General features: G+C 37.8%; 1 protein-coding gene across 1 annotated transcript; it reads right to left on the bottom strand.

Annotated features, from left to right (window-relative positions):
* Positions 1 to 2,017: 2,017 nt before the first annotated feature.
* Positions 2,018 to 22,401, bottom strand: loxl1 (lysyl oxidase-like 1). Its single transcript, XM_030127813.1, has 7 exons — positions 20,874 to 22,401; positions 16,182 to 16,290; positions 14,929 to 15,066; positions 6,862 to 7,018; positions 6,521 to 6,616; positions 5,273 to 5,388; positions 2,018 to 3,882 (listed from the first exon to the last, which is right to left on the bottom strand). Exons 1-7 carry the CDS (start codon positions 21,964 to 21,966, stop codon positions 3,876 to 3,878), a joined length of 1,716 nt encoding a protein of 571 aa, XP_029983673.1. The 5' UTR covers positions 21,967 to 22,401; the 3' UTR covers positions 2,018 to 3,875.
* Positions 22,402 to 23,917: the final 1,516 nt, after the last annotated feature.

Genomic DNA, 23,917 nt, shown 5'->3' with positions numbered 1-23,917 from the left:
CAACAAGCACGATCCTGAAATAATTCATGAAAACATTGGTCATTTGTCTACATTTTCGCTTTGCAATGACACGTGATCCATCATTGCCAACTTTATTGTTACAGTTTGTTTATGAGATACATGTGAGACTAATGTTGGGAGACTAAAAACAAGAATAATGGTATTGTCTTCCTTATGATAAAACAGAGAATATTGCTTTTCATGCAGATATACAAATATTTATTTGTAGAAATATTGTGAGATTTTATCTTTCAGCTTCTAGAGACAAAACAGGATAGTTTCACAATTTTTCAACAATAGTCAAGTGCCCATAGGATCATTGCATTTTCAGTTTTTTGTAAGTTTTTTGGTAATTGTCTTTAATTTTTTTTATCAAGCTTTGACAAATCATTTTAATGTTGTTGCGCTTGTAATACAAACAATGGGAGAGGTGACAAACAGACCACTTTCTCCACAACAAGAAGTTAAAATTTTTACCCGAATTTAATTTTTGAAGGTTTCAGCCATTTGAATCAGATGTGTCATGTATTTGCCATCGCAAAGTGAAAATGTAGACAAATGACCAATAGTTTCATGAATTATTTCAGGATCTTCTATAGGCCAGTTTTTTAAGTACTTAACCACAGAACAGTACAGAAATGTATGCTGAGGGACACAAAGTGTGACTTCTCTATTAGACTTCATCTTTGGAAAACTACCTCTTGATTTACATATCTGAGTTTGCTAAGGATTTACATGATTTTCAGATTCTTTTAAATACCATGTAGAGAATGAAGACTGAGAATTTTATCTCCTATTACTTACTCTGTTAGTAAATCATGAAACATTTAGTAAAAATAAAAAATGACAGCTTCATTGTTCATCTGGATATTTTAAAATTCCTTTAAAAGTATAATAAGATTTCCACACTAAAATAAACACAATGACTATGGCAATGTTTTAGCTTTACATTGTTACATGATTAACCCATAAAGACCCATTTGGACGTTCAGAGGCTCCGTAGTAAACGTGGAAACACCATCATCTTCTACAACATTGATTCACCAGTAATGACAGTGGATGGACACAATGGGTTTATTTCAGATAATGATAGATTTTTTTGAAAAAGTCACTTTTCCTTCAGTTTTCTCTGTTTTTGATATAATAACCTTTGACTTTAATGATGCTTTTTTGATTATCAGTGAATTAAATGTAGGAAAATACATGGTTTATACTGATAAAATCCAAAATGCAGAGGATAATATTATAATAAATGGTGATAAATAACTCAAGGAAGGTTAGATATACAGAACACAAAAGTCACATTGGGTCTTTATGGGTTAAATCGATGTCACCATATCATGACATTTTATTATACTGTAATAAACTAAAAAATATAAAAAATAAGCTTCAATACTTCTTCTTGAATCATGTCACATTTTTATAGGTGTTGAAACTAACTCCCAAGATCCAACACTGCTTCACAACACTGTACCTCACAAAAGTATGTATTTTGTTAGTTTTGATAGAGACCCCCAGTGGTATAAATACATGTGTCTATGACAAACTTATAAACCATAGGTGTCTGTTCTCTATTGAAATAAATCAGGCGATATCAAATATTTATTGACAAAAATAAGAAAGTGCACTGTGTGTCTGATGGGATGTATGCCCCAGCCACTGGTTTGTCCATAAACATTACCCCGTTGTTCCATTCTCAGTTTGTTGTTTGTAAACATTACATATGCAGTGTGTATTTTCTGTATTTCTAAAGGTCAGATTTGCATCCCTCCCTGAATCATTCATTACAATATCCCACCCTGTACAGAGGGATGCCTTAATGCATTAAAAATATCACACCTAATCTTTTATGAGGGGAAGGGTTTCAGTAACTTGTCAAATCTGTCACACAGCATTTCCTTTAAATCTATTGATGGGTGTTCCGTCTAAATGTGTGGATGTGTTCTCACATATACTACAGTGAAGTGCTGCTGTAGAAGCGGTGCATTGCATTCATATTCCAGTCTGTACACACAGCGGGTTTGTAAATGTATTTATTGTATATGACATTTTTGACAGGTATTCACTGTTAGAAAAATACAAATTTCATCACTGTGTTCTCTAAAACTGTCACCTACATTTGCACTGTGGTTTCATTTATCAGAATCACATGTTGCCGCATTTTTCTCAGTCAGAGTACAGAGCAATAATAAGCTACCAGATAAAAAAAAACAAAAACAAAACAAAGAACATGAAAAAACTGTGTACTATAAATGTAAAACTGGATACCAAAGAATACGCCTATTCTGTGTTCAGTGTTTTCTGTTTCATAATTAATTTATGACTGAAAATGCAGAAAACATAGAAATTTTACAGTAACAAAAACATTTTGGTGCTTTGCCACTGTTTATTCAATACAGTACATATGGAACAGATAAATTAAACATCATTAATCACATTTATTTATCATAGATAGCATGTGTTTGGAATATTACTCAGGCTGTGTTTGGATTCTAACTTGTGTGTTCTGTAATATATTCAGTAGATACAAAGGGTATAAGTGTGAGTTACAACAGACTGGTAGGAGGCCGTGGTGAGCCGTCGCATGGGTTTTCAATGGAAATAAAAGACTGAACAGGAAATAACAGCTCACTCATTTGGAGAGGTAGGTAGAGGCGGCTTTCTGGCACTCTGCATTACAATAGCATGTTTTTTTTTCCAACAACACATTCTACTGAAAGAATAATTCAGATTTATAATTCAGAAAAAAAAAAACAACAGAGAAAAATCTTTTGACTTTCACAAATTACAGAAACAGGTCAAACTGGATAAACAAATGTAGCCGCTAAAACAAATCTTCAACATTTAAGCCATGCATCTGTGGAATATTTGTATGTATATTCTTCAAAAGGTATAGATGACTTATGTGCCATCTGATCAGTGTCGGTAGTTGAAGAAAAGCCCCTAAGGTAATGCCAACCTACAGCTTACACACTGTGAGTTATGTTTTCAGCAAAGCATTATAGTCTGCCAGTTAAGCTTCCTGATCATGATTTAATTACAATGAAATAAATGTCATAAAAAACAGGCAAATAGAGACATAGTGCGTATATGGGAAGAGTCCTGGCAGTCTGTCTTTATGTTGACTTACGATATGAAAGAAGATGACAAATGCAAATATGACCTGTTGTCTTCCTCTTTCTGTTAACACAACATTAAACAGGATGTGCCTAGAGAATCACAGTATCCCAGCCTGACCCACTGAGGCAGTGAGGAGACGAGAAAAATAAAAACACATTATTGTTCTTCTGAGTCACTGGGCATCTCCGTCTGTCCCCAAACTGCATGGATGAATGCTTCTGGGAAGACTTTGTCCCCTAATTTTATTTGTTGGATTGCAGCTGAACCCTGACATGTCTGGAGCCACTCATTTCAGCACCGGCACCATTTCACGCTTTATTTATAATTTAAACAGAGCCACTCTGCGGGGGATGAATAAATGTTTGTTGCCATGTGCAGATGCAGTAAACACCTCCTTTGAAAGTCAATGATGTGTCTGCACATGTAACCAAACCAGAGTGGCAAACTAGTAATATAGGAAATGTAGCTGTGAAGAACTAAACAGCGGGATCATTATTGGGATCACTGTGCAATGTGCATGATGCAGTTTGTCTATATGTGTTCATATGTGTGTGTATGTGTGTGTGTCTTCCCAGGCCCTACATCCCTATCAGTGCCAGTGGAGCCCTTGTTTTCTGTGGCTCCAGATACTAAAACAGCACTAAAACAGTGAAGGAAAACATCACCAATGAATCAACAACAAATGGTTTCTATTCACATTTGTTTATGGAATAACAACCAGGGTCACTCTTATATGGCAGTCTTCCAGTGCCTCATCAAGACCTGTAAAATAAAAATACTTTTGTTGAGTGCAATTCTCCAAACAGCCTCAAATATTGGGTCTCAAGTAAGAACAATTTTCTTCTTCAATGTATGTTTAGCAGACCTGGATGCATTCATTATTTTTTTTCCTTTGTGTTTTAAATTTTCTTTGTGCAAGTGAACTAATTCAGTTGTAGGATGTCTAATGACTTTGCTGTAATTGTTATTGAAGTTTTTCACCAAATGATGGCCTATTTCACCACTTTGAAGAAATTCTGAGTTTGGAAGCTGTTTAACATTTATGTTGGCCATTAACACAGTTGCTTAATCTGACATGACACACATGTACCAGTCCATATTATCTTAAAAAGTTAGAGGAAATATAGATAAGAATAAGAAAAGTTATGAGGCCATGTAGATAATGACTAATATGGTGAATAATTACTGATGCTGCTGAAATAACTACGTATGCCGGTTCAAGGAAAATTGCATTTTTGCAAACATTTTACATCTTCAGTATTTTTAGTCTGAGTTATTGAAGTTTACAGTTCATTAAACTGCTGCACTTGGATCTTTTTTCAATCCACCATTTCATCCTCATGAGGAATTCTACAAAAAGTCATAGTATAATGTTTAAATAAAATGGCACCCATACTGCTTAGCCAGAAAATAACTAAGAGGACATTACAAATAATGTATTATGTAAGATTAAAAATAAATAAATACATAAATTGATACACCAACCAAAAAAAAAAACACTGATGGGAATATTTTCAAATATATTCTTACATACATCATTCTTTTATTTGCCGTAGCAGCCTAAAATAACCATTATTTCTGGCTTTCATTAACTCTGGAAATGCTTTATTTGACACCATGGAGTATACGCCGGGGCACTTGAACCTAATGATGCTTTGCTCATGTATATCCACTCACTATATAAAGTCTTCAAGAGGATATGATAGTAATTCTGAGTGCAATGATACACTCCCTAATAGCACTATTGAAAAGTTCAACACCCTTACATCTCCCTTTGAGGGAAAATATGAAAGCCTCAGAGGCTATTAATCTTAACTGAAAATGAGAACATAACTCATTAAGTCATCATATATTTCAGCCCGGAGCCCATTAAGTCCACTAAGTAATTCAAAACACTGCGAAGCTCTTCATAAAACTGCATTTAACCAACTCACTGTCATGCGGTTCAGTGTAATATACTTGTAAAAACATGATGTGTGTTCTAAATTTACACTGCCTCCCATCTATCTGAAAATTAACCATGTTTTAATTGTAAAACAAGTAATAACAAATCATGATCATATAAACCTTTCAGTTAAATAAGCTCAGTGCTCTCTGTGCCATTCTTTATAATGACTCAAGTATGTGCAAAACTCTGCACAGTCTTACTTACTGGGCTAACTTGCAGTTGGTTGTTGTGACAAAGCGTCCCGTGTAGTGAATGTTGCACCTCACCACATTGTTGGTAAAATCTGACTCCAGGACCAAGAATTTGGGATTAACCTGGAGCTGGACAGATAAGAAAGAGGATAAAAACATATATAATATAATATAGCATAGTATAGCATAGCATAGAATAGTAAAGTATAGTGCAGTACAGCATAGCATAGCATACTGTAGCATGGTATAGTATAGCATAGCATAACATAGAATAGTATAGGATAGTGTAGTGTAGTACAGCATAGCATAGCATAGCATAGTATAATATAGTATAGTATAGTGTAGCATACATAGCATAGAATAGTATAGTGTAGTATAGCATAGCATAGTATAGCATAGCATAGCATGGTATAGTATAGCATAGCAATGTATAGTATAGTATAGCATAGCATAGTATAGAATAGTATAGTGTAGTGCAATATAGCATAGCATAGTATAGTATAGCATAGTGTAGCATAATATAGTATAACATAGCATAGTATAGTATAGCATAGCATAGCACAGCATAGTATAGTATAGCATAGCATAGTATAGTATAGCATAGTATAGTATAGTATAGTATAGCATAGCATAGTATAGAATAGTATAGTATAGTGTAGTGCAATATAGCATAGCATAGTATAGTATAGCATAGTGTAGCATAATATAGTATAACATAGCATAGTATAGTATAGCATAGCACAGCATAGTATAGTATAGCATAGCATATCATAGTATAGTATAGCATAGTATAGTATAGTATAGTATAGCATAGCATAGCATACCATAGCATAGTATAGCACAATATAGCATACCATAGCATAGTATAGTACAGTATAGCACAGCATAGCAATAGATAGATAGATAGATAGATAGATAGATAGATAGATAGATAGATAGATAGATAGATAGATAGATAGATAGATAGATAGATAGATAGATAGATAGATAGATAGATAGACAGATCTTGTATTTACAAAATAAAATATGCATGACAAACGGACATTGGCTGGATGAAGAAATATCTCTACTGAGCCATGAAGCACTGCATAGAAACCCAGGGGATTTAAACATTTTAAAACTTTAGTATCTTTATAACTGTTTTATAACGCAGATCAATTTGTTTTGGTGACCTAGACCTTCCCTGCTATGAAATGTGCCTCTAGGTTCTCTGACAAGTTAACATGTCCACACACACACTACATTCTCACTTGACTCTTACCTTTAGTATGTAGTTTCCTGGCTTGATATCTGTAATATCGATCCACTGGCAGTCAATATCAGCATTGTATGTATCGTAGCATCCTGGGCTCAGACCCTGAAAAAAACATGACAGTAGGATGTGAGCCAAATACACTGTATAGTACACATATAAACAACTACATATGACAAATATTACATGCACTAAGTAAAGTGGAGTAATGCAAAAAATAAAGTGATCAGACCAGTGTTGTAGTAGAATTCATTGATTTTTAATTGATCATCAATCATAAAGTGTTGCAATGGTGGATGTTTTTCAGTTTCATTTCTAATTCATTGCTGATGGTGTTTTCGCTGTATTACCTGAGTGTGAGCCGTGCAGGCATAACGCTTTAGGTGGCCAAAGTCGCAGGTAGTGTCCTCCAGACAGAAGCTAGCCTTGTGTCCCTCTGCCACTTTACGGCCGGTGCTGACCTCCAGTAAATCATAATGGCTGAACTCATCCATGCTGTGGTAGTGTCTGTCAGAACCAACAAAAATCATGTAGTCAGACCTGAAGCAAACAACTCTGTTGATGTGAGCAACTTCTATAGTTCAGACTGTCATAAATGTGATGTTGTGTGCTAGGTGTGCTTATGGAACAGGCAGAAATCATAACATAATATGGGTTATTGGTTATAGCTCTACCTAGGGCTGACATAAAAATGGGCTGTGGGTAGAGGCACAGCACAGGGACATCTCTGTACAGGGCTCCAAACACTTTATGTCCATTTCATTAACTGGCCACAGGATTTTCCTTTGTGTCAGATCGCAGCCTTTTTTCTTTAAGGCTTATTGCTCTACCAATGTTAAAAAAAAAAAAAAAAAAATTAGTGCTGGGCAGTGATTAAAATTTTTAATCGCAATTAATCGCATGGATTTCTGCGATTAATCGCAATTATTAGATATACTGGGGGGGGTTGCCGGCATCAACAGCGTGTATTTCCTTTCAGTGATATTTCAGACTGGAAGTACTCCAGTGATAAAAATAATTCCACATGTCAGTGCTTCCAAACAACTGTGTCCTTCTCACCCCCACCATCTGAAGACATTTAAAATGAAAATGTCCATGGAACAGACCGCTACTTTCCTCCATGTTTATGTCCACACCAGTTTATTTCCGCTTGTGAGTGATTGACAAGAGTCTTAAGCCCACTAATAAGTACTAATACTAATAAGCCCAATAACATGTGATGTTCAGTTGTTAAAAGCAAGCAAAGGAGGCCCTCTAGTGGTGGGAATAAGTTGCAATAATGTATGTTTTGTCCTTTCGGTGTTACCGTAGTCAGTTCGGACATAAGAAGGAACTAACAGACACGTTTCTTTCACTCTGTTTGTATGGTCCCAAAAACATTTGCCTGTGAGTATTTTATGTTCAGTTGTTGTAAGAATGAATAGTATAAAATATCTCTGATGTGAACCTTTGTTGCTGGACGTTGTAAATCTTAAATTAATCTGTAAATGCTAATCGTTAGCGTGTCTATGGATTTTCCCATTCAAGTTAGCATCGAGCTAATCACATCATAAATAAGTAAAGGTTAGTTCAAAGGCTGGCATATTAAACACAACCAATGAATTTACATAAACTTAACATGAACCTGCATAAAGAACTAGCAAACCATCTCTGACTGCTAGCATAAACGAATTAGCTTAAACATGTTGATAACACATTGCAATAAACACATCCAAATTAACATCATAAACATGTTTCTAACAGCACGTTTGCATGTGAAATTATTCAGCAAACAACAGAATGATTGATACATACAGGTGTTGCTTCTGCAGAAGTTAAACAAAGTTTGATTCATCATTATTCGGAAAGTTCACTCTTTCCCCCTCTCAGCTACACTGGCACCGGCGCTTGGTGTGTGTGGAGCGCCAAAATAAAAGCATGAGTTTCAAAATAAGAGTCCATATGTATACATGAACTAAGACTTGCTTGAAAGGCAGGACGGCATTAACGGAAGATAAAAAAAAATAAAAAAATGTCGGCGTTATTTAATGAATGCGTTAACGCGGTAATAACGAGTTAACTTGCCCAGCCCTAAAAAAAATCCTTAATGCACACAGTTAAACCATAAAGACCCAAACAGCCACTGACAACCAAAACCATCTACTGATCTAAGCTGTTTAGTATGTTTTGATCCACTAATCCTATCAATCCATGTCAATAATTGGTGTGAAATACAGTTTATCATCTTTTCATGGTCATCAGATATGACCCATTTGGACATTCAGAGACTCCATAGTCACCGTGGAAACACCGTCATTGTCTACAACCTTGATTGATCGGTAAAACCCATGGAGTTAGATCAATGACAGTGGATGAAACACTGGGTTTGTGTTCAGATGATGACCGATTGGATGGAAATAGCCAGTTTTTCATCAGTTTTCTCCGTTTTGATATAATAATCTTTGAATTTTATCTGAGCTTTAATGAACATCTACACAATCAGTGAATTAAATATAGGAAAATACATGATGTTCACTGAAAAACACAAAATACAGCGGCTTATGACGTAGTAATAAATTGTGATAAATCACTTAAGAAAAGTTAAATATAGAGAAAAACATATTTTGGAACTGCCACTAAAGTAACACTGGATCTTTATGGGTTAAAGCAATAATGCTACCATAATGCCAAAAGCACTGATACACTGATATAATTACATTGCAATATTCCTGCTTAATTCAATCTTTTTACTTAACACTTTGTATACTCTATATTCAACTTTGTTAACCTTATGTGTTAAAATTTTTACAGCTCATGTCGAACCTTGACTGAACACATTATAAAAGCTCAAAGGACAATAGATGCTAATTAATGACAACAGTAAAGTATTGCTGAAGCAAGACATTAACACCCTAATGATGTATGAATGCTGTTAATTAGCTTGTATTAGTCGGAGACATCAGAGGTGTTAGTGTGTGCAAGTGTGTGTTGGTGTGTGTGTGGCTATTTTTCATGAGCTTGTGCACAGTGTGTTTGTGTGCTGGTTGTAGCATGTGCATGTTTGCACAGCTTTGGATGCTTAGAAAAGCTTGGATGCACATGACCACTGATCATCTCAGCTGAACTAGTGTGACTTTGTCAATGAGTTGCTGCATTTGGAATAATATGCTACATTAAGAGGTACTGGTACCATTTTGACCTCTGTTCAATGTTTAAGTTACCTCTGATGTTATTCTGTTTTCACAAGCTTGTAAATAATTAAGGTACATGCTAACAACGCATTATTAGTATGATGTATTCATGAACTTTTAACACCTTAAATGTTGCAGCACTGAGGTGGAATCATTATAGTGTTGGAAGCTGTGAAACATCACAGAACACGAAATGGTTGTCAAGTTTCTAAAAACAACATTATTTGTGACTGATATGTATGTTACCACTTAGCTTTTTAACTGCTTATGCAAAGTATTTACACTGTGTACAGGGACTAAACACGTTTGGCAGTATTTATAAGCCACACATGGCTAAATCCAATGATTTTTGTGCTGCATGATACATATAAACTAGTCAGTTTGGAAGCTGTTGTTCATTTGCTGCTGATCTATTCAACTTTATATCATTGCACCATATAAAATGTAAAACATTTACAAGGACAACATAAATGTGTCAATGTTCCTAATGTGGGAAACTATCGGATGGACTACATAGCAGGATTTATAGAGGTTTTTTCTTTCTTTATTGTTTTTTAAAATTCCTATTATTCTATACAGTGCCTTTAATGGTGTTTACTTAAGTTGTTGTAGTAAGTGAGGTAAGCATTCGTTCTCCAACTGTCAGACGAACTCCGACTATATAAACATTGCCCTTTCGCCTCACTTCATGGCCCATATTTCAACATAGCAACAGCTTTTACTGGAACAGTCATTAAAGATTGAAGGATGACTTGGAAGGAAAAGCGGGTACTTTCCACTTATGGAGCAAGTGACCATTCAAGTTCTCATTCTTTCCATAGGAGAGGCATCCAATTAAGTGCTGCTTTCAGGTAGAAACCTGTCTGGTGTTGTTAAGTGAGCCTGAATCTTTAATGTAGGTATGTGCATAAATTACTCAACTGTCTCTGTTAACATGCAAATGCACAATACATGACTGTGTCTGGTTTTGTAGGCCTGTTTTATGTGGAGCTCTCAGGGCACATATTCACTATGTACATGCATGTACTGCATGCATTAAGGGGGAAGGAACTGGGGGGCAATGAATGTTGAAGCATAGTCTTTGTTTATGTTACCAAAAAGGACATTAATTTAGTAGCAGTTCTGAGATAATCTATGCAATGTGTGAGTGAGACAGAGAGGTAAAGAAAGTAACTGAGAGTAACAGACACTTTTCTTTGAGGTGCCGGTCCAGCCTCTTTTTATTCCTGGATCTCCTTACTGCCTATGTCAACAAGAGAGAATGTAATGTTGGAAGGGCACAGAGGATTTAACAGGAATAGCCTGTAATCGTAACATACAAAACATTCAAATCCTCTGTCATACTCATGAGTCATTTTCCACTTGTGTCGCAAGACTTTGAGACTTTCTCAGATCGTAGCATCAGCTGTAAGTCATAGAGAAGTACAGAAGGTTCTTTGTGCAGTGTCCACAAAATTCATGCAGTCTGATACGGTAAAAGACGTTGATAAATTACACAGAAGTTAAGGAACTTCTTATTAAGTTCAAAACTAAATAAAAATAAATTAACAACACTTTAAATGACTCCCAGTTGCCTTTTGTACTTATTGGACTGAAAATAGATTCTACATGATGCTGTGTTCATTTGTTTAAAACAAAGATCCAAATTTCTGCCATTTCCTCTGTTCACGGTACTCAAGAGAATACAGTTTCCTTATTCTAATTCAGGTGGGGAAAATATAGAAGTCAATGTAAAAAGCAACTATACAGCTTATTCAACAGAAATGTAGGGCAAGAAAGTTTATTGTAAGAATCTAGGCTACAGATTTTCTTTCTCTAAAGAGATTTCTTTGTAACCAAACACTCTGTCCCAGTAACCCATATCCATGCCATCATACTTTTGCAGCTGTGTGATCTTGTGTCACAGATTGACAAGAAAAAAATGGATTGATTTGTCATTCTGATGACACAGCCAGTGGAATGATTGCCTTGGCTTTCTGCCTCCTGGGAATCACTCTGTAAATGCAGAGTGATGTCAGACAGCAACACTGCCAATCTCCTAACGGCCAGTCAACATTCCTCTGAGATGAGGATACTGAAGCAGAGCCTGGCACTAGCATAGTGGGTGGATTTATTGAGATTAAAAAAAAAAAAAAAAAAAAAAAAAATCTACATTGAATATAATCAGAAAACAACAACTTTACCCAAAACCCAGCAGGCCCCTATAGATATTTAGTTTGAGCTACCACTATTTTGGTAAACTAGCTGAACTTTGAGAACTAAATCAGACATAATAATAAATAAACACTTCTTAAATGGACCAAACATATAACATTGTATTTCATCATACTGTATATTGAACATATGCTGCGTTTCCACTACGTGGTACCGGTTTGACTGGACTCTGGCCTTTTTGCGTTTCCATTATGTAAAAGAACCTGGAATCTGATACTATTTTTTTTTGTATCTGCACAGCCGAGGTTCCGAAATTGGTGAAGAGATACTAAAACGTGATGTATAAACACTCCAGACCACTGATTGGTCAGTGTTGTCTCTGCATCATTGTGTCATCAATGTGCGACATGCCTTTTGATAAAAAATAGATGCGGAAGTTTACAGTAAATATACCGGTAGGGTTTAATCCACATGATGGCGGCCCGCAAAAGTACACCATGGTTGGTCAAGGTGATTGCTACAATAATGGCCCCATATCTGTCCTTGGTGGTTGACAAAAAAATGGGGCAACACACATTGAACGAGTTTATCAGCAACTCTCTGAGAAGATGTCACAGAAGTTATGCATCGCATTGCTATGACGTCCAGGTACTCTAAAATCGGTAGTATCCTGTAATGGAAATGGTCTCCAGAAATAGTACCTGGTACCCGAGTCAAGTCGAGCTGGTTCCATGTAGTGGAAATGCAGCATTAATGTTCGGTTTTATATTTACCGCAGGCTCTTTTTTAGCACCACACATACAAACAACTAACATCTCAGCCAAATTTGCAGAACCTTTAGCTGGACACTGATTTCTGCTCTGCATTCACCTTATTCCAAATTACACAGACATGCACCACATTAACCTACTGGACATAGACTTAGTCTCATGTGCATTTTAACACATATGCAATTAGGGAACATTTAATTCTGGGTTGTGAGAATGTTCATGTTTCTTCTGTTGTGCAGGTGCATCAGTATATTCTCTGTGTTCCTATTGCTTGTGTTGACAGTGTCCTTCCACACCTGACCATTAAGAATGCATTATGTTCACATTCTGCTGATGTGTAATCTACTACACAACTCTTATTCTAGGAGAACATTTGTACACTGCAAAAAAGTGGTTAAAAACAAGATAAAAACACAAAATCTGAGGAAAAGGGTACTAAAAATAAATGAAATATCTGTCCATGCAGCAAGATCATTTCATTTGACAAGATTTCTTGAATTAAGATTGTTCAGTCTAGAAATAAGCATGTCTGCAGATGTGTGAACACTTTAGATAACAAATTAACTCTTAAAACAAGATAAATTATCTAACACTTCTAAATATGTTTTTTTTTTTTTTTTTTTTTTTTTATCTTGGTAAGAACCAAACAGTTTGCAGCGTTATCATCTTCCTGTTTCAAATACGACTGTCTTCCCAGATGCAATGAGGGTTTGTGGTACTGTGGTATCTAATCTAGACATGACATATCAGCAGTATATTAAATAAATATTAGGCTCAAGTTTAAAGTAACCTATGTATGACCTATATGTATCCTACTATGTGAAGAAATGTATTAATCATTTTATTATTTCCATAATTCATTCATTTTATGAACCACTTAGTTCCCAGAAGGGTCACAGGGATGCTGTTGCCTATCCCAGCTACCAGTGGGTGAAGGTGGGCTACACTGTGGATGTGTCGTCAGTTCAGTGCAGGGCTCATTTCCATATTATTAAAGTAAATGTAGTCTGCTTTTTTTCACATAATGATGAATCATGCATTTAGTTATATCAGATTCAGAATTTAGGGCACTGTATGTTTTCCATCCTTTGAGTCCATATGTTTGCAAGAGAAGACATAAACATGACCCTAAAGATTAATCGTTTTGTGTGGAAATTCCAGAGAGGAAGAAAAAAAAAAAAATCAAATGTGATGATGTATCTTATATTTATTTTAAGCCATTTGACATACTGTGTACTATTATCAGTGTATATGCTGTGATCACCCACTCCTAGCTCCCAGTGCAACACAAACTCCAACACAGACTTCATGTACACAAGTGAGCATTTACAGACATCACATATTGCACATCTAAGCGCAATAATAGGTTAATGTTTTTTTAACTGGCTTCATATTCTATTTCATTACAATTTGGCCATAGGTTTTAGAAGTTTTGAGGCCATAATCCATATTGAATTCACTAAAATTAAAACTGACAAATTGAGGCATTTTAGAAAAACAAACATAATGTAATTTCAAATTTGACGGCAGCAACACATCTAAAAAAAAGTTGTGATGAGGTCAACTAAAGCACGCAACTCTGATGGTATGAGGGTACGTCAGTGCTTATATGGGCAGCTTGCACATCTGGAAAGGCAACGTCAATGCCAGGTATAAATTTCTACACAGATTTTAGAGCAACATATGCTTCCATCCAGATGTCTTTTTCAGGGAAGGCCTTGCATATTTCAGGAGACAATGCTAAACTTCATACAGGATCGAACATGACAGCAGGGTGAAGTTGTTGCTTCAGGTCGTTTCACCAATTGAGAACATTTGATGCATCATTATGAGAGCATGATGGTAAACAAAGGTAAACAGTCCCAGGATTTTGGAGACTGTATAGTTTCTGCTTCAAATTTGACCGGATTTTTTAGTAAAAAAAAAAAGAAAAGTTGAAACCTTTGATATGTTTTTCATGTTCCACTGTGAATTATATATGGAGTTATGAATTATACAAATCAATGCATTGTGTTTACAGTTTACACAACAGTCCCACTTTTATAGAAATGTTGTATAATAGTGCAACACATTGGCAAGGCTTCCAGACATCTGGCATTCCACAGTCACCTTTATAAAGCCATGTGTTGCATAAAGAGCCATGAATCATCATACCTATGTACACGCACCGTTAAATAAAGGCATTCTTCAACAATGAAATCAGGGTTGACATATACTGTAAATGCTGTCTAACTAGCTCCATGATTACCGTAACAGCTGATACTGCAGCCAATAACATAAGACTAGCTGATTAGGTGAAATCTGGTTTGTGTTAGCTACTTACTGATGACAGCTGTGCCACTCCCAAGTATGCCGTGGCCTGTTAGGCATGAAGTCAGCAGTCCCCTTGTTCTTCACCCTCTGTGGGAATCGTAACAGGACCCTCACATCATAGTCGGTGGTCTCAGGGCTATATGCAGAACTAAATGGCAGGCACATACAGTTTATCAAAACAAAAAATGGCAAGGGAAATTACACAAGTATATGCAAAAGAATTTTTGTCTGTTCCTCATGACTAAACAACAACAACAACAACAAAAGAAAGACTGGAAAAGCTCGGAGGCAGGAGCGTGTACTAAATAATTCATTCAACAGATTACAAGCGTATCTCCAAATACACCATTTCAACACGGGGAAGGGAACAGAGCAAGCAAGGTATGCAGTCTGTGGCATGATTCACTATTTGTGTGAAAGAGTTCACAATACCACTGAAGATCTAAGCCATTTGTCTTGTGGCTGTTGTTGACATTGGAGTGTATGGCAAATTACAACAGCCCATCTGTCGGTGATTGCTGCAAACTCAGACAGGATATGAAAGGGCTTTGAGGGATGGCTGTGCTTGTGATAGGAAGAGGGCAAATAGAGCAGCCACAGGGACAGCACACTTCCATCATTTCAATAGTGTCCTTAGTACAGAGGCAGTCAAAAGGGCCCAAACACAGGGCTCAGGGGGACACTACCCACCATCACAGAGCTCAGAGAAATAAAACTAACCAAAGCCTGTATCTCCAAATGTGCTGTTGGAAAACCTGTTTCATTATTAGATATTTTTGTACTAGTCCTTATGGCTGTTTCAAAACTATAAACAGTTCCCTTACTGGTGAATGCTGCCCAAAAGATGGAGTAAGTAACAAAAAATCGTAATCATGTATTACAATTATGAACTTGTTTTGAATGCATGAGCCAGCAATCAATTTTCTTATCCTGTATAGGGTCTCAGAGGGTTCTATCCAGCCTGGATTGTGTGGAAAGCAAACTGCACTGGTGTCAAACTTATCACAGAGCTGCATTACAACATAAAACACAATTTGTTATTTCAACCTCTCTAAGCTTGAACGCCATCAGAATTCTCTAATCATGCTGCTCTTAAGATGTTCCAGAAAGTATTAGAATAACAACATTTGTATCTTTCATGAAAACAGAATCCGCAGAGACAGGAAATTGCTCAGAGTCTGTGACACGGGGACAAATAAATTGTTAAAGTAAAGAAATGTATGAATACACAAATGCAAGCCAGTGAAGGACATCTAAAATTACCTTGACAAGCATTTTTCCTCAGAAGCACAGCGGAGAGAATACATATGGGCTCTCTGGATATATGTGGAAGCCTGGACATAGTTGGGATCTGGAACTAGGTCGGGTAATCCTGAAATGATCGACAAATTACTCATATACTGTTGTCAGAATAACGGTAACAACATCAACAAGCTTGCAAATAGCACAAATCGATTCAAAACATTGAGGTGAAAAGTCAAACCACTCACTGGACTAACCCAACTAAAGGAGTAATTTTATGAAACCTCTGCATATATAACACTGTTTTTATCATTACTGTTTTATTATTATTAAAATGTTATTATTGGGGGAACATGTTTCAGTGTCTCTGAATTCCAGGGCATTCCAATATTGCACTGAAGTCTTAATAAAAACCGTCTTTGACATATTTGTCATCATGTTTTTATTACCTGGTATTTAGAGTGGTGTTGATGGAAGATATAATGTGGCCTTCATGTAGCAACAAGGCCCACAGTTCAGGACTGGGTCACAGTAGAGAAGTCTACTGGACTCTAATTACTGTTTTGTGCATTCCAGATTATTATCACAGCTTTTAATGAGACACTTTTGCTCCAGAATCCTCCCAGACAGTGAATTGCAGTCAGAGAGCATGGGATCATTTGCGTGAATCATACAGTATATGCACATTTATACATTTTAATGCATTTATAGAAATGCAACTTCTCATTAGGAAAAAAAGTTTGCAAATAATTTACTACCTTGGCACTGTGATGTGATCTTTGATGACACTAATCTTACTATGAGCATGCTACTTTAACATTAAGTTAATGCAGGATGACTAGTCATGTCTTTTGGGAATAAGCTAAACTTAGAAACACATGACAGTTTGTTAAAATGCAGCTACAAATTTCTGCAAACAAATGACATGAATTAAGTGATGTACGAAGGCAAGGGTGAGAAACAACGGACGAGCAGACAGAAACAGAGAGATGGGGAATGTGCATGCCAGGGCAAGACAACAGTGATCTCATGCCCCTGCTGTTTTTAAAGTAGGCCACTGACCAAGTCTGTCAGAAAATCTGAGGTCAACCTGAGGAGGATAAGTAAAACAAAAAGCGGGCCTGTTTTCCTATAGGGAATCCGTTCGGTTCCAAGTAAAAGCAACAGCAGCAAGCGTTTCTGGTGTAGCTTATCACCTCTTTCTGTTTAGGTCACAAAGGCCAGACACCCTTTAGCATGAATTTGTTTATACAAGTGAAAGTCAATCCACCAGACTCCTCAGTCTGGAAGCACAAATGAAATCACAAAATGATATAAACCCCTCAATTCCTGTTGCCTTGCAGTTTTAACTATGCAGAATATAACTATTAAACCACTGATTTTGGATTAACATGAAGGACCTGTTTGGGTCTGCTTCTGGAAACTAAATAGGAAGTTTCATATTTATATATTTACCCATAGTTTAGCATCCAGGTGAGTCTTTGTTCCTCAACTACAAGTTTGCCTAAGGGCCTTGCCTTTCCAGGCATTGCGTAAACATCCTGACAGCTTTCTCAAGTAAACGTATAGGACAGGGGGAAGCTTCCTGGGGCAGATCATGTAAACACTGTAAGACCAGTGTGAAACACAGAGGTTTTCCAACAGTGCTCTCAACTCTATTTTTTCTCTTCACCCTAGATAGGCTTTGTTCTCTGCGCCCTAATCTTTTGAAATGTGAAATTGGGTCTCTTTCAGAGGGATAAAGTGCATTGAGAAGCCAAAGCTGATCAGCTCTCGACAGCATGTGACAAAGCCACACATTACACTCTAAGTGGGGCACGGAGAAAAGATACTGAATCTTGCCAGGCTTTTTATACCATCTAATATAGCATTATAAAGAACATGAGGACTGTCTCTCTCTTCCCTTCTGATTCCTCACACTCCCATTTTTAAGCTAGTGCTGCTGAGGACCAACAATATCTGAACATCATTTATGTTTATATAAAAATATTTAAAAAAAAGCAATACTACAATGGCACATGATAAGGAGTAAATGTCAGACTTCTTCACCAGTTTAACAGTAATACAGAGTAGCTGCTGTGTCGCCTTCAGGCTGTCTTAATGAATAATTCTAAACCAGTCAAGGTCTAGTTATCCTTACTTATGACTGCTTGTGAGTGTGTCAGAGAATAGGAAAGTGAAAATGAATGAGATTAATGACAGTGTAATGAAAAGGTTGGGGCGTTTCAATGATTACATTAAGAGCAAGAGATATTCAAAGATGCCTACAGAGAATGTATAGACCACTGCAGAAGGACTGCTAAATCTCAGAAAAAATACTAATATATATACTGTATATATACAGTTTATTTTACTGTCAATTCTTTAAGATGTTTAATCAGAATCTATTTAGACTATGTTGTGGTACAGAAAATGAACTCCTCAGAAAAAAAGAGTGATAAAAGAATAATGCTGCATAGTTTCTTAACATAAAGATGCCGTGTCTTTGCATCACTGGGTAAAAGACTCCGTAATTACCTTTAAGCATATCGTAATACAAGTGGTCTGATAGGAAGCAGGAACAGCCCACCCTTTTGAGGACAGCTTTTGGGCTGTACCAAATACACCCAATGACGGGTGCATTTGGCCAATCACTGGTGTTTTCAGACACATCACTGACGGCTGTGACTACAATCGCTGTTAGGATTCCATCAGAAAATACTTGACTGCTCTACTCTGTGGATTGACATGGTGGGTTGAGACAAAGTCAAGTCATCTACATTTAGACATTTATTTTGGACTAAAAGGAGAAAGTTGCAGAAGGAAGACATGCGTTTCCAAATTCTGCTGTTCTGATTTCTGTTTATGCAGCTTTTAGTATTAGAACACTTATTACAGAAGTGGACAGCACTTCCCACTAAAAACAGCTGTACTTTCCATGCCTTGGTGGTTTCAAAGTATGTGCTCAGAAAAGGGTTCAGAAAGGCCACCTGCAATTTTGCCAAATTACTCAAACTTTGTACATGAAGTGTAAGCTCATGCTTGCTGAATGTAGTGGTGAGTGAGTTTCTACCTCCTCACACCACATTCTCCTATGACCACTAATGCTTTGCAGCTTTGGCTGTGGGCCAGGCTCTATTTATATGAATCTGGGAATAACTTGTCAGTGAAACCATTTGACAGCTAATAGCAATGATGAGAAAATATCTATCTAATAAAACATTCATTTCATGGTCTTAAACTTCTGTTGCAGTTATTTGTATTCACTTTTGGCTGCTAATGATAATCCTTGCTTGCTTGTCAACACACATTCCATCCTATTTGGAATTAGTTGCATTTGTGGCCTCTCACCAACATAACCTACACATTTAATACTTATTTTCTGTTTTAATTACATTTTACCTTGTAGCTCACAATAGCTTTTATAATACTGTAACGGTTTAACATTGTGTCATGAAGCTATGTGATAAAAAATGTCAGCTTTTCAACAGCTCCCAAGTGCTGAATCTTTATGACAGTGATTACTAAGAGATACTGAGGCCTTTGCACACATGTGCTGTAGAAGGCTTCTAGTTCTGTGACTAATCAATGATGGCTCTAAGGCACACAACGCATTAAAGTGACTGCTGCACACAAAAGAAAATTGCTAGGTAAATCTGTATTATTAGCAGTCTGACAGGATTGTTGTAGGTCCACATCTCCTCTCATCCCTGAACACACATAGCCTGCAGCAGTAAGACCATAAGCAAAAAATGTGCTGTTTACATTCAGCTAATTAGACTTTATATTTCATGAGAATTAACAATAAACTGCAGGAAGGCTTTATTCTCCACAGTACTGGAGCCACGATTCAAATAAACTATGTACTTTTTTAGAGTCAATGTACTGCATGTTTTGACACTCCTCATTCTTGCCCTAAGAAGTCTGACTAAATGGTTCTTTAATTTCCTGTAGCTGAAGCAATGGACCCCATGTGTTACAGGGACTTTCCATGTTCTCCCTCCCCCTCCAGGAGCTGTGAAGCACTGTATCCCCCTCCCTTATTTCCCCTCTCCTGTCTTCAAGCCTAGAAGACAGCCACCACTGCCTGAGTATACCCCCCTGTCGCCATCCCCCCTATGAAGTCACCACTATTACCAAACCCTGCATGCCTCATGAACCAGTCTACTTTTTCGCAGCACAGAACTCCCCACAGAAAAACACAGTGGCTCTTGTGTGTACTCTCTGTACATTGGCAGAGATTGCTCAACACCTGGTTTCAATAACCATGCAAGTGGGAAAAGATTAACTTTGCGTCCACTTTGCTTTGTTTATACACTTAAAAAAAAGGTTGAAAAGTAGCTGATTCGATTTGATTATTTCAGAAATATGAAAAATATGAAAGTACATTGGAGAATTTGATGAAGTGCTATGCTTTCTACTCTCCTGGGTTTTACATATTTCAACATCATATGCTCAGAGACAACATGGCTTTCATGTTCTGCCTCAAAGACAGAAATACTTGGAATAATCCCTACAAGTGAATGACATCTTTACTGTTTCATAAATATGTAAAATATTTTAAGTGCTTGGAATTTTGTTGAAAACTAAACAAATGTCTCTAAATCTGCTTTCACTCCCATCCAGTTCATAGTGTGTCCCATCCTATCAAAATATAATATTTTTTATAGGAAATCTAAAATAAAGAATATGTCCTGTGAGTTCATAGACATTCAAACAAAAAGATCACAGTACCTCTCTGTTCTGGTCGGTACACACTCCCAACATTAATATTGGGGTTCTCAGGGGCAGAGTTTGGAGAACTTCTGCCAGAAGGGATGGGTTGCAAAAATGGAGGCTGAGGTCTTCCAAATGGTGGAAATTGTTCATATTGAGGACTCCTGATTGGTGGTTGCCCACCTGGTCCAGTTCTGTCCACTATCACAGGGGAAGCTTGGTTGGCATCAGGGGCAGAGACAGCAGGACCAGAGTTCTCATTGAAAAGACTGTGGGTGTATCTGTGGTCCAGACCATCTGAAAATGGTGGTTGAGCTGCCTGTGGCACCACAGGATTAGGCCCATAGCCATAAGGCTGGTAGTAACGGTAGCCATCATCAGTGAAGTCAGAGGGAGAGCCTGGGAGTACGGGAGCGACACCACCTCCATATCCTACTCCAGTATAACTTTGACCAGGACCAAATCCACCACCACCATATCCTCCACCAGCAATAGGTTGAAAAGGTGGCTCATAGCTCCTCACTGGTCCCTCCCCAAAAGTTGGGTCATAAGGGACTGGTTGGAAGGGAGCCTGTTGAGGAAAAGGATACTGCTGGTAGGATGGTACATTAAAAGATGATGAAGAGAAGGATGATGATGAAGATGATGAAGATGATGACCCGGTGGATGGCCTAAACCGAGAGCTAGAGGATCCCTGGAAGCTACCTCCTGTGCTACCTGTAGTCTGTCTCCAGTTATCAGGTACTTGCCCAAAGCCAAAAGGATGCCTGGCTTGACCTCGAACAGTGTCTGAGGATCCTCTCGGAGGAGCCTGCCGTCGGACATTGCCTCCCTGAGGTCTACGTGTGGTGCGTGAACGAGCATCTGCCACAACCACCCTAGGACCTCTGTCCCGAGCCACTGCTCCAGCAGGAACATACTCTGCTCCACTGTTAAGCAGGCTAAACAGCCGGCCATTGTTTTCCCACTGAATTACCTGCCTCCAAGGGGTGGCAGAGCTGTCCTGCCCTTGGCCCCGACTCTGGCTCTGCCCCTGTGTCTGTGTAGCAACCTGAGCCTGCCCTATGCCCAGCAGGATGAATACCAAACATGCCACAACAAGAGGTAACATACTGGCTCTAAAGACGGCACAGCGCACCACTCTTGAAAAACCTTTCCAGTTCACCAGCAGCTGAAACTCAAACCACCTGTAGTTCTGTCAATAAAACATGTGTATCCTCCTCCCGCGGGTTCGGCTTTGGTGTGAGTGTTGAGACCGATGCAGGGTTGAATAGTAAGCCTGTAGATGAGTGCATCTGTGGCTCTTCACTGTCAGCAGTAGAGGTGTTTCCCTGAACGTGCATTCAAAAGCAGTCTCAAGCAGGAGAGCAAAAGGGAGCTTCAGAAGACCCACTGGTGGTGTTATCATCTGGTAGTGGTGCAAGACTATGTCTTGACTTCTTGTTGGTCAGCTGGTTTGCCTGTCTGTAGACTGTGCATCGCTCTCTGCCTTCTAGAAAGAAGTGCCTGTGCACTGCATGACTGCAAGCTTCTATTTGCCTGATTACTTACAATGGGCTGTGAAAAAATCTGAAACTTTTTTTTAAGGAGAAGTCCCACATGGCCCTAGTGCTAGTGATGTTTCCTGGCCTGCAGCAGCCCGGACTCTGTGAGGCGTCCAGGCTCGTCATCTGCAAAGGCATTCAAGACGTACTGTAAAACACATCTCACATTCAGGGACTTGATTTTTTTTCTCATCACGTACAAGCATACTCTAAATAGGAACAATGTGACCTCAGTTTCCCCACAAGTGTTTCAAAGACTTGTTATGTTATTGCTTTGCCTTTAAACTTTTAAAATTTGCAATAATGATGTGCAGATGGGAAATCGCAGTGCAGTAATTGCTAACAGGGGCATCCTGTCAGCGGAAAGAGACACTAAAGTGATGCAATTCACACAATAGACAACAGGTCTTTTTTAAAGTGGATTCTTATTTTGAAAGGTGCTTGCACAGCGACTTGGCAAATAATAATCAGGATTTACAGCCTGGTAATATGATTTGACTTAATATAAATTGTATAGTTTAGTCACTTAAACAGTCTCCAACTTGTATGAAATGTGTTTTCTATACTCCACCCTGAAATATCAAACTGGGGTCAATTAGGAACATTTTTCAAACCTTCCTCTCACCAAAAACACACACACTTTTCTCCACCCCTTATTGCCCTTGTGGCTTGTAGAACACTGAATGCACAAAAGACATGCATACATGCAGAGCTCCCTGGGAAGAATAGAGTGTGTGTTTTGTTGTCTGTGAATATTATCAAAGCAGCATTGCACTCTGAGACCCTAATTTACACAAATATTCAGAGAGACAAGTCATTAGTAAACACATTCATGTGGGATTTGAAACAACTTGGTGACTGTTTGCTTTGATAAAGTAGATGCAGGCAGAATCAGATTTCCTCCTGTTATCAAAGTCAGCAGTTTGTAAGGTATTTTCCTTGGCATTGCTTGTATTGGCAATGGCCAGAGTGTGCCACAGACCAAAGAAAGGACAACATTCCTCTGTGGCTGTGGATGTCAACATTCACTTTGCTGCTTTGAAATGGGATGCAGAAAAACAATCTGATGTACACACAGTGATTCCAATAGGTATCTTCTGCCCACTAGGAAGTAAAGGTCTTGTAAAGGAAAGCTTCATCATGATAATTTTTACACAAGAAAATGTAGCAAGGGCTCCCCAGAGAACACACTTGGCCCTGAGAGTACCACAGAAGTATCACTGCTGTGGTCAACCAGCTCTGTGGAAATGAGCTGTTACCTTATATTGGTGTATTCACGGTAGATGGGTGCTTCTATGAAACTGGGTTCATTTTGGTATCTGACACTTTGCCAGCTTTTTAGACCCAATAGTAAAAGAGAAATTTAGACATATTTCCCCCCAGGATGTACATAATGATGACCTCAGATGAATGCAAAAAAGTATACTGTTGCTCTGAGCCATCCCAAAATTAATGAATTTTTACTAAAATATTGGGGCCAAAAATAGGACCAAAATTGGGACATGAAAGCTACTTAGA

Source organism: Sphaeramia orbicularis, chromosome 3 (assembly GCF_902148855.1).
Source record: "Sphaeramia orbicularis chromosome 3, fSphaOr1.1, whole genome shotgun sequence".
In the NCBI taxonomy this organism is placed as follows: domain Eukaryota; kingdom Metazoa; phylum Chordata; class Actinopteri; order Kurtiformes; family Apogonidae; genus Sphaeramia; species Sphaeramia orbicularis.
The sequence above is the reverse complement of the archived record's forward strand: the minus strand, read 5'-3'. Positions and strand labels throughout refer to the sequence as shown.

Excerpts from the sequence above, each read along its gene's own strand:
- loxl1 (XM_030127813.1), bottom strand. The coding sequence starts at position 21,966 with ATGTTACCTCTTGTTGTGGCATGTTTGGTATTCATCCTGCTGGGCATA. Across the intron at positions 15,067-16,181 it reads GAGGAAAAATGCTTGTCAAG|TTCTGCATATAGCCCTGAGA; the intron begins GTAATTTTAGAT and ends CCTGCCATTTAG. Across the intron at positions 7,019-14,928 it reads GAGTGGCACAGCTGTCATCA|ACACTACCACAGCATGGATG; the intron begins GTAAGTAGCTAA and ends TGGTTCTGACAG.